The following is a 12,488-nucleotide window of genomic DNA, read 5'->3' as shown; positions in this document are numbered from 1 at the left end:
CCTCAGGCTGAAGGAAATGTAAATTCACGTCTGTACAGTAGAATGTGACACAGGAGAAGAAAGTTCAACACTATTCAGCAATAACAAAAATGAAACACAAATGTGTCATTTTTGCTTAGTATGGTTGAATTGGACCATCGAAGGTCAGTAGCAAAGTACATAAATTATATTTGTCTTATTTAACATATTTAATTAATGCAGGTTTGTATAATATTCTGTGTCTGCATTTGACTGTTTTTATTCATTTTGAATAACACTGAATCTGAATTTGTGCAGGTGAGATGAGTAAATACATGTTCATTTAGTCTAGAGCTACAGTAAGATCATGTTCACACACAACGCTCTGCACTTACTCCTGATTTCTGTCACCATGGCAACACCAGAGCTGTCAGTCAATACATGGAAACAAAGTAACTAGAGTTACTTATTTGAAAAAGTAACTCACATATTTCCTTCTAGTTACTTTAAAAAGTAATCCGATTACGTAACTCACGTTACTTGTAATGCGTTACCCCCAACACTGCTTTTGAACAATTGATCTTCAGTTGATGTTTAATGTAAAATCTGTGTCCTGAAGCAAAACCACTCGCGGTTTCACGCCGCCGCTTTAATCTCCAGAATCATGTTTGCTTACTTTGCTGAAGCGGCGTCTGGAAGATCTTCTTTGTCGCAGGTCCTTCTCCCGCCGCGGTGATCACCTGAACCTCTAACCTGTAGAAAGTGGCCAGCTGGAGGTTGGACACGACCAGAAGGTTACGATCCTGGGAAAACAAAGCAAAATACATTTTCATCAGATCCTTCATAATACAGCCACTTTTCATGGAAATGCAACAAAAATGGTTTATATATGAAATGACTATGTTGTGATTTCTGTATAATCCAATGCATTTTCTCTTTTCAGACTGGTCAGATCAGATTATTCCTGAAAGAAGCACATGTTTCTCCAACATGTTTTGGCATGAAGCATCATCCAGCGCCTTCATTTTCGTGTTTGTCATGAGCTCATTGGAAATCCTTCAGATTTACTCGTTATGAAGAATGAAATCATCCATAAACACCACAGATTCCACATCATTCACACACGAGTCCAATCTGATAATGATGGCGTGCCTCGAACCGGCCTTCAGAAAGGATCTGAGGAATCGTGCGGATGAGAACTGGATGCAATTGGATTTGATGTATTTCAATCTGATTGAGTCGATTAAAGCTGAACTGTTTGTTCTACGAGGAGAGCAGCCAGTGTTATTGATGGAGAAGATCTGCTAGATGTTTGACAGCGCTGATGTCAGATGAAGAATGAGCTCAAAACGACACTCAATCACTGAGAACATACTAATAACTACCACATGAACACTAATCAATTATTTACTTCAAGATAAACCTTCCCATTAGGATTGGGTGATGTAGCTGAAAATGATATCTCAATATTTTTCAGCTTTATATTTACCGTAATATTTAAAGTTTAAATATTGTATTGTTATAACTGTAATACTACGTAATATAAATAAGTGTATTATGTTAGAAATTAACTACCACATGAACACTAATCAATTATTTACTTCAAGATAAACCTTCCCATTAGGATTGGGTGATGTAGCTGAAAATGATATCTCAATATTTTTCAGCTTTATATTTACTGTAATATTTAAAGTTTAAATATTAAATATTGTATTGTAATAACTGTAATACTACGTAATATAAATAATTGCATTATGTTAGAAATCCCGACCGATATGGGTTTTTTGGGGCCGATGCCGATATTAGGAAGTAAAAAAAAAAAAAAGTCTGATATCGATATATCGGCCGATATTCTTTATGTAAATATTATTCCAATATATATTTCCAAAAGTAAACATCTAAAATGAATAAATAATAATAATGAATAATATATATTTTTTTTCCACACAAAATCTGTGTTTCTGGTAATCAAATGAACATGCAGAACAAGAGGATTTGACAACTATTGTCAACTATAAATTATATGTTGCTATGTAGTATTTTAATTTATGTAGTATATAGCATATGTCATTTTATATATGAATTAATATAAATAATTATATATAATATTTATATGTAGAATTTTTTATTATATAGTAGTTAAATTTATATCTATTTATCTGTGTGTGTCACACAATTATATGCACTAAAGAAATAAAAAATATTATGTATGCATTATATTATTACTTAATATCATATTAAGTTATATTTTTATTGGCAACAAAACCATACAAATACATTGTGAACATTTGATATACCACTCAACATTACTTCATCCAGAAAGCATCCAGATACAGTATGAGGTCTGCTCAGTAAAAGGTGACTAAAGGAGCAGCCTCCGTGCCTCATGCAGCGCTCGATTCATCAGCCGGATCCTGTGGGCCGATGCCAGCGCTGGCGTTATTCACACAAGATGATTGTGTATCATATTTTACACTCTTGGACTTGAATATGTAACCGATTTTCCATGAGAGGCGCTCCGGTGAGAAAGCGCGGGCCAAGAACACGTAATGTAAGTGTAATTTATGCAGCTTTCACGAGAGAACGGCGTGTGTGGAGACGACTCACAGGTGGCAGGATCTGAGACTGGGAAATGATGCTGTTGGGAAGGCTGTTCGGACGGCTCGCACTAGAAACCTCCGCCCACGTGACCTGGAAACCCGTGACTGGCTGAAGCGGCTGCGAACGCGACACCCTCCAGAGGAAACGAGCCGTCACGTTACCGTCGCGGAAGCTGAAGGACGCCGTCAGATTCTCAGGCTTCGCCAAAACCTTCGCCAGCGCTGAGAGTTTCAGAAAAACATCAAATACATCAGGAGACCACACAAAAATTACACTAAACACTTCAGGATCCCACTACAGGAATGAGGTGTCAGACTCAGGACGTAGCAATTTTTATAAACATACTGGGTAATGACAAAAATACATAAATATTATGAAAAATATGGGAACTAATCACTGAATTCAATTTATTGAGGGTTTCATTTTAAGCACTTAGTACCAGGGTTATTATTGTTAACTAAGACTAAACACATTTTGAAAACTTTTGCAGTGCTTGAAATAAAATATAAACAACTTATTTTGTTACAGTCAGTTGCCAAGGCAACATTTCTCAATTTCATTTCATTTAGGTCGATTGTACTTAAAATAACTAAATTTAAATTTAAATAAAAATGAATAAAATAGGTATATTAACAAAAAAACATAACAAACGTGAAAACATGCAACAAAATAAAAAAAATAAAAAAAACTTTCAAATTAAAAGGGAAAATAAAACTAATAATACATTTTTAAAAAATGGGGGAAAAAAACTAAAACTTTACTACAAATAAAACTAATAATAAGATTTAAAAAAGTGAAAACAAAAACTTTAACTAATGGAAAACAGAAATTATAAAATTAATTTACATTTTAATATAATCTATAATAGTATATCAGTGATAATAAAATACTATTAGTATGGGCTCAAAATAACACTCCATCTCAGTTTAATTACTGTTAACTAAAATGATCTGGAAAAAAGAACATTTACATAAATTGACAAATTATAAATGTTATCTAAAAATAAATGTTAACAGAACTAAAATTAAAAAAAAACCTTCAGGTATGCTTTTCAGTAAATGTTTCAGTTAGTTGCTAAGGCAACATTTCTAAATTTAGTTGAAGTACTAAAATTACTAAATCTAAAACTGAAATAAAAATTTATAAAAACATTTTAAAAAAACTAAAAATGACAAAAACACAACAAAATTAATAAAACAAAAAAAATCTAAAAAACTATTAGACATTTAAAAGAAAAACAAAATCTAATGACAAAAACAACAAAATTATTAAAAAGTTAACTTAAAATAAAATGAAATCATTTATAAAATACAAAACAGAACTTGTGTGTGTGAAGTACTAAAATTACTAAGTCTGAAATAAAAATTTATAAAAACGATACAGATATTTAATAAAAATGACAAAAACATGCAATAAACATACTAAAACTATAATGAAATTGGAAAATAGAAAAATAAACATTGAAAAATATTTAAAAAACTATAATAGTAAATCAATGATACTAAAATAACACTGCTGGTACAATGTAAATGTAATGTGCAGCCACAATAGGCTATAATATAGTAACAAAAGAAAAATACATTCTCTTAAATAAACCTGATTTTTTTTCCCTCACTTTAATCCCTCAAATGTCATATTTCAAGCTAAATGTATGACCTGTATGAAGTTTAGTCTGAAAACAAACACTCCTAATGAGTGATAAGCGCCTCCGTGCTTACGTGTGTCTCCGGGACAGGCGATGGGTTTGACGCTCTTGCTCTGGAGAGTCGCGCAGGACGGCGTCAGGAAGCTGATGCTCTCGTCTTTGGAGCGTCGTTTAGCGCTGAGCATGTGAACGGTGACTCTGTACTTACAGGAGAACAGCAGACCGGGGAGATTGATGAAGTTCTCCTGCAAAAGAGAAACACGTTTATCAGAGTGACCTGTGGAAGAATGCAACTACAATTGTATATTTTATGAAGAAAACAGTGGTGTTTGTTCATGCAAATGTCTCATGTATGATTCTAATGTGTTGCAGTTAGCAACCACCTCAAAACACAGTCCCAAGCAACGTCTAAAGATATGGAAGGTGGATGGGGCCAAAAGTCTTTATACAAAACGTGTGAAATTTGACCGTGTCAACATCTAGTGTTTGTCCACATTAACGTGACAACATGCACAGCAGCCAATTAAATTTCTGTATTTGAGACTATAATTGCATATGTGATGTGATGTGCACACTGGTATGCTCGTATGCAAACATCAGATGTTATATTTGTTCATGAAGGATAATGCATCGGTACATTGTGTGTGATGTCAGTCTTGTGTCATGATGTGTCATGTCCTTTTTAGCTGTTTAGTTTAACATTCTTTTTCAGGTAGAACATTTTTAATTTACATTGTAACATTAATTTATTCTAGCACAATAGATATCAGTGAAGCAATGCCACAATAAACTAAAGAAATTATCAATGTGAGGCTAAATCTAGAGGCAAATCTGCTTTAAAACGTATTGCACGTTCGAACAGCCAGAATTCGACTTAACGTGGTAAAATGTTGCGTTTTTACACGTACTATATAAACGTGGCAAAAAACTGACGTCTTAACGTTCAAAACTGCTGTGTTAGCTCAGACGAACAGTGTGTGTTGACACTTTCAAACTTCATGCATTCCATTTAAAAATTTTTGCCCTATCTGCCTTCCATATAAAACTACATTACATTAATCTATTACATTTGATCAGTTAATTTCCCTGGAAATCAAACCCATGACCTTGGCATCACTAATACTCACTACTGCTCTACTGCTTGAGCTACAGAACACCATAGCAACAAAGTAACAACCACTTAGAACATTCTAGCATTCTACACAGCGATGACCTAGCAACCACTTTATAAACTGCATAGCATCACTCTAGCAACCCCATAGCAACTAGAACTCCTTAGAAACTGCATATCAACACTCTAGCAATCACCCAGAACACCTTAGAAACTGCATTGCAACATTTTAGCAACCCCATAGCAACTAGTACACCTTAGAAACTGCATAGCAACACATTAGTAACCACCTAGAACATCTTAACAACTAGGGTAAACGTACCTATTAAGCTCACCAAAATCTACATTGAGACATTTTTAGTGCACAAGACATCAGTTTCAGCACAAGAAGTTATGTTAAAATTAAATTTAAAAAAATATTAATCTCTCACAAAATAATATTTTATTTTATTTTAAATGACAAAAGCATTTCAATTAAGATGTACATCATTAAATGCAAAAAGTCTGGCTGTGCTTAATGGGTACATTTTTGTACCCTTTAAGCACACCCCTGTTCCCAATAAGCTCACATCATATTTTACTAAAAATTCTTGTTTATTTTAAACAATCTTTTTAAGAATAGTTGAAAAAATGTTTTATTTGAAGGTACAGAATCAATCACAAAAAAACAGAACACTAAAATCAAGCAACAAAGCACTCAATTTGATCAGTTATAGTATAGGCTACACAAAGCCCTAGGAACCACTCAGAACATGTTAGAAACTGCACAGCAACACAATATCAACCACCTATATCATCTTAGCTACTACATAACAATGGCCTAACAACCAGCCGGAATGCCTTAGAAGCTTCATAGCAATGCTCTAGCAACCACATAGAACACCTTAGCAACTACACAGAAAAACCCTAGCAACCAACTGCAACCTCATAGCATTGTCCTGACAACCAGTCAGAACGCCTTAGAAACTGCATAGCAACACCCTAGCAACCACCTACAAAACCTTAGCAACCCCATAGCAATGTCCTGACAACCACCCAGAATACCTTAGAAACTGCATAGCAACACCCTAGCAATCAGCTTGAACACTATAGCAACCCCAGAGCAACATCCTGGCAACCACCCAGAACAATTTACAAACTGCATAGCGACACCTAGAACATAGCAATGTCCTGGCAACCAGTCAGAAGACCTTAGAAACTGCATAGCAACACTCTAGCAACCACCCACAGCACAGAAAACATAATAGAAACTGTATAGCAACACCCTAGCAACCAGCTTGAACACTATAACAACCACCCAGAACAATTTAGAAACTGCATAGCAACACCTAGAACACCTTAGTAACCCCATAGCAATGTCCTGGCAACCAGTCAGAACACCTTAGAAACTGCATAGTAACACCCTAGCAGCCACCCAGGACAGAAAACATTAGAAACTGTATAGCAACACCGAGAACATCTTAGCAACCCCATAGCCTAGCAACCAGTCAGAACACCCTAGAAACTACATAGCAACCAACCAGAATACATAACCCCAGAGCAACATCCTAGCAACCACCTAGAACACTTTAATAACTGCATAGCAACACCTATAACACCTTAGCAACACCCTGGCAACCACCCACAACACTCGAGCTTTCCCCTAGCAACCACAACACTCATCAATGACATTTAACAAGCAAACAACGATCCCATTATCTTTGGAAAAGGTAAAAATGTAGTTTTTCAGTCATGAAGCAGAAAGCGAATGCGTGTTTCCGAGCAGCAAGCGCGCGGCTCGGGGCCGCAGGTTAAGGCTCCACTGGGGCCGCTCTGGAGGTTTGATAAATTCACTCCCGCTTCCTGGAAATGTGATTTTAATGCCTGTGTTTTCTTAGGCACTGGAGCACATTCTGAGCACATCATCTGAAACAACACACGCTAATCAGCTGCAGTAATGAAGAGAAATGAACACTAACACACAAACCTGAGTCAGTGATTTCTGCGGCGCTCCGCTTCGGTTGTAGCTGCAGTATTCAGGCATCCACTGAACGTGATAGCGGTTCACAGCAGCGTCTGCAAACCAAACATCAACACAAACATCTCACAACACACACATATTCAGTGAAAACAGTGGGAAAACATCTCTTGATCATTTGAACTTTGAGATTTTACTGGTTTTTACAGTAGATTACTTTCAAATTGTAATCCATTACTGATCCCAAATTACAAGACAGAAATTGTAGTCAGTGGCGTAATCCATTACATTACACAATTTAGGTAACATAATCAGACTACTTTTTGATTACTTTTGATGTAACTAATTTTTCACATGGTTTTAAACAGTTTAATTTTGTATCATATTGATATAAAATACAAAGAGAAAGAAATTATTATATTTTTTTTCCACAAAACTAATCGAACGGCACTGTGTTTAGAAAACATAGGGGTAAAAAAAAAAGTGAATTAAAATCATTGTTATTTTTCTAAATTGGACTAAAAATTTGAAATATAAATAATAATATTAATAATAATAAATAATGATAATAATAATAATAAATTAAATTACTTTAATTTTCTAGTTTGTTTAAAAAGTTAAAGATATTGTTTCATTCTGCGTCTCGCTGAACTAGTCAACTAGTCATTTTTATCTAAATTAGACTAAATTAAAGAAAAATAAATAAAATACATATGCACTATAGCGCTACATATAGTCGTAAACCGAAATATTGACCTACAGATATTTACTAAAACACTTTAATATATGAAAAATGACATACAGACACTTCAATTAATATTTTCTACCACCATATTTTGAAAACATGGTGGTCAAAAAGTGCATTAAAATCATTGTTATTTAATAACATAAATCACAAGAATAATATATCTATAAAATAAAATAAATAATAAATAAAATGTAAATTTTCTAGATATTTTTTCATCCTGCATCTCATTGTTTTATCAACTAGTCATTTCCTAAATTTGACTAAATAGAAAAAAAATGGAAAATAAATAAAATAATAAATAAATAACAATAAATTTAATTATTTAAAAAGTTCTAGCTTGTACTACAAAAATTCAAGATATTTGTCTATTTGTCATCCTGCATCTTACTTTTTTATCAACTAGTCATTTTTATAAATTAGACTAAATTAAATATAAGAAAAATGTGCATGAAAAAAGTGCATTCAAATCATTTCAAGATTCAAGTTGCATGAAGAGCAAATAATGACAGCATTTGAATTGTTGTCTGAACTGTTCCTCTCGGTTTCTATCTAGTGTTTATTGTCATGAAGTACCTGTGCGTTTCTTTATTAAAAGTGAACAGTTTCCTCCCGCGCCGCGATTACAGAACAGTAGAGGCTCGCTGCGCTAATCAGCAGTGTTTATGCAACGCCTCCCGTTTATTATTCATCAAACTGCGCCGTTTGGACGTCAAACGATACATTTCAGATTAATAATGGAGTTGGACGGGCTCCGGTCCTTCAGAGGGACTCGACTGCGGTCGGCCAGATAAAAGAGCCTTTGAAGGAGCCGACGTGAAGCTCAGAACATTTCTGGAAGCAGAAAAAAGGAATCGCAGCTGGAGAAGAAGAAAAACTACAGAGTAAAATAAACAAGTGCTGCGTTCGAAAACTGAAAAATGCGGTTACACTTTACTTGAAGGGGTGTGCATAAGACTGACATGACACCTTTATAATCATGACATGACACATGTCATGAATATGAAGGAGTTTTTATGCATGTTTATGACAGCTGTCATTAAGTGTCATCCGCTCAGTTATGCCATTTTAATACAGAGATGACATTGTTTGACGTAACCCTAACCCATAACAAAGACATCTCAAACAATGTCATTGCATTAAAATGGCATAAACATATTCATGACACGTGTCATGTCATGATTATAAAGGTGTCATGTCAGTCTTATGCACACCCCTTCAAGTAAAGTGTAACCAAAAATGCTCCTTCGCACGCTGTATTCAGAGGAACCATCCACTGAATTATTGAACATTTTCTAGTTGTGATATAAAGTTAAAGACATTTTTGTTATCCTGCATCTCATTTTTCTAGACTAAATAAAAAATTACGAAAAACATTAACTTGTTCTAAATTTTGTAGTTTGTACTTTAAAAAGTTTTATCAACTAGTAATTTTACTAAATTAGAAAAAAAAATCAAAATAAAAAATACATACATAAATATATAATAAATAATTATCTTGTTAGTGCTATAAAAATCTCAAGATATTCTGTCATCTTGCATCTCACTATTTTATCAATTAATAATTTTTCTAAATTACACCACATCAAAAATTTAAAAATAAATGAAATAGTAAATAAAATCATTCTAAAAGTTCTGAAATTTTCAAAATCATTTTTCATCCTGCATCTCACTGTTTTATCAACTAGTCATGTTTCTAAATTAAATTAAATAATAACATTTTGAAATTAAATGAAATAATAAATAATACATTAAGTTATTCTAAATGTTCTAGTTTGTGCTACAAAAACTTCAAGAGATTTTTTTTTTCTAGTCAAGATAGTTTGCACTATGAAATGTTCAAGATATTTGTCATCCTGCATCTTGCCGTTTTATCAGCTAGTCATTTTTTCTAAATTAGACTAAATTAAACTTTAAAAATAAATGTAATAAAGCAATTAAACTATTTGATTTTTTTTAGTTTGTTCAATAAAAAGTCGAAGATTTTTTTTGGTCATCCTGCATCTCGCTGACCATGAAGTCTTTTTGTAAAAAAACTAAATTAAATAACAAATAAATAATAAATTATTCTAAATTATTCTAGTTTGTGCTATAACAATTATGTCATCCTGCATCTCACTGATTATTCAACTAGTTTCCAAAAAAAAAAAGAAGAAAAAACACCAAGTAACTATGAAATATGTGACCATGGAGCACAAAACCAGTCTTAAGTGTCATTTTTTTAAAATTGAGATTTATACATCATCTGAAAGATTTCCATTGATGTATGGTTTGTTATGATAGGACAATATTTGGCTGAGATACAACTATTTGAAAATCTGGAATCTGAGGGAGCAAAAAAAATCTAAATATTGAGAAAATCATCTTTAAAGTTGTCCAAATGAAGTATTTTGACCCATACAATGTATTGTTGGCTATTGCTACAAATATACCCCAGCCACTTAAGACTGCTTTTGTGCTCCAGGGTCACATATGTCGCTCTGCACATCTCTAGCTGGAATATCTTGAGTGTGAGTGTGTGATTTCTGTCTGAAGCAGAAGTGAGATTAGTTCAGCTTGAGCTGCTGCTTTGAGTCCAGCAGAATAAAAGCTCTGAGCAGGATCTGAGTCAGCAGAAACACACAAGCACGAATCACATGAACAGCTCAGACTGTGAAAGAGAATCACAATCAGCAGCTCCAGACTGGAGCATCAACATCAGGTTTCGCTCATTCACACGCTTCACAGCGGCGTAACACCGAGCAGCGAATACGGCTCGACAGGAGCGTGAGGTTTTAATATTTCCCCTCCAGCAATTAAACTCAGCTTACAAGCTAATGAAATACAACATGTGAGGTCGTTCTCAGTGACTGTGTGGACGTCACGCTCCGACACATTCAGAAATCAGTTAAAAAGACTCATTTGCAATTAAAATTTGAAATTAACATCACTAATGTTGGTGTAGTTTTTAATAATATATTTATTTTTCTTAATGGATCACCCATATACAGCAAATGCATTATTTCCAGAAACATTACATGCTATTAATAATCAAGTTGAAAAATGTAATTTAGATATTAAATATTAATAAATATTAATATTAATTAAATATTAAAAAAAAAATTAAATTCATTTTGTGAGCCATGTCAAAAGACCAAAAAAAGAACACTTCATTTCATAGAATGCTCTAATTTATTCCTAATTTGGTCAGTTATGTAAATATTAATGGATAAATATTTAAATGCTCATTAAAATTATCCAGTATTTAAATAAATAAAATGTAAGATATTTTGTCATCCAGCATTTCAATGATTTAGCAGCTAGTATTTTGGGGGGAAAAAACATAGTAATGATAAATAAATAAATAAAATATATAAATAAATAAAGTTATTTCCAATTTTCTAGGATGTGATATCTAAAAATTATTTTCTAAATTATCATTAAAATGTAATGGCTTAAAATTAAATGGGTTTTAATGGCTGTTAATTAATGAGGGTACTGAACTTACGTTGATATACATCTATGTATTCTAAAAATCTGAAAATAAACAGTCAGCATAATTATTCTTAAACTAAAAATGATTCTAAAAGAGTTGTCAACTGACTCAGAATTATATAAACTGACTCAGGGTTGTAATGTACATTGATTGATTGACTGAAATGTTTGAACTGATTCACAGAAAATAATGAATCACAGGAAGTTCATTAGACTGATGTTGAGTGTAACTGGGTTTGTTGATGTGTGTGTTGTTGTTTGTGTTGATGTGTGTTAATGTGTGTGTGTTGATGTGTGTGTTGAGGTGTGTTGTGTGTGTGTGTGTTGTTGTTGATGTGTGTGTTGTTGTGTGTGTTGTTGTTTGTGTTGATGTGTGTTGTCTGTGTTGTTGTTGATGTGTGTGTTGTTGAGTGTGTTGATGTGTTGTGTGTGTGTTGTCTGTGTTGTTGTGTGTGTGTGTGTGTTGTCTGTGTTGTTGTTGATGTGTGTGTTGTTGTGTGTTGTGTGTGTTGATGCGTGTTGTACCTCCTCTCTTCTTCCAGTAGATGCGGACCTGTAGCTGTGCGTCCTGGTAATATGGTGTGCCGACCTCCAGAGCTCCCGCAGCTCGCTTCATCGACACCAAACCCAGATCAGGAGCCTCCAGTCTCCTCAGCTTAGATCCGGCTTCTAAACAACACATCACACACACAAACACACATCTATAAACAACCAGAGACACAAAGCTGATTCACACTTCTAGTGTTTATTTGGACATCTAGTCCAGTTCTAAATGATGTATTCCTGCCTGTGCTGAAAAAGTTTGGAAACATTATTTTTAAATGTTTTTTTTTTTTTTAAGTATCTTCTGCTCACCAAGGCTGCATTAATTTGATAAAAAATACAGTACAATTTTTTTAATATTTCTATAATTTAAAATATCTGTTTTCTATGTGAATATCTGTTAAACTGTCATTTATTTCTGTGATGCGCAGCTGTATTTTCAGCATCATTACTC

General features: G+C 33.6%; 1 protein-coding gene across 1 annotated transcript in view; it reads right to left on the bottom strand.

Annotated features, from left to right (window-relative positions):
- LOC107731115 (anosmin-1) overlaps positions 1-12,488 on the bottom strand; it is a 64,220-nt gene that overhangs the window by 2,995 nt on the left and 48,737 nt on the right. Inside the window, exons 6-10 of the mRNA XM_016542104.1 lie at positions 12,017-12,160; positions 7,282-7,370; positions 4,278-4,449; positions 2,566-2,780; positions 635-761 (exon numbers count right to left, since the gene is read on the bottom strand). Coding sequence (XP_016397590.1) covers positions 635-761; positions 2,566-2,780; positions 4,278-4,449; positions 7,282-7,370; positions 12,017-12,160 — 747 coding nt within the window. The remainder of the gene's footprint in view (positions 1-634; positions 762-2,565; positions 2,781-4,277; positions 4,450-7,281; positions 7,371-12,016; positions 12,161-12,488) is intronic.

The sequence above is a fragment of the Sinocyclocheilus rhinocerous genome, unplaced genomic scaffold (genome assembly GCF_001515625.1).
Source record: "Sinocyclocheilus rhinocerous isolate Xijiao unplaced genomic scaffold, SAMN03320098_v1.1 scaffold2836, whole genome shotgun sequence".
NCBI classification, from domain to species: domain Eukaryota; kingdom Metazoa; phylum Chordata; class Actinopteri; order Cypriniformes; family Cyprinidae; genus Sinocyclocheilus; species Sinocyclocheilus rhinocerous.
This window is presented reverse-complemented; position numbering and strand designations above follow the sequence as displayed.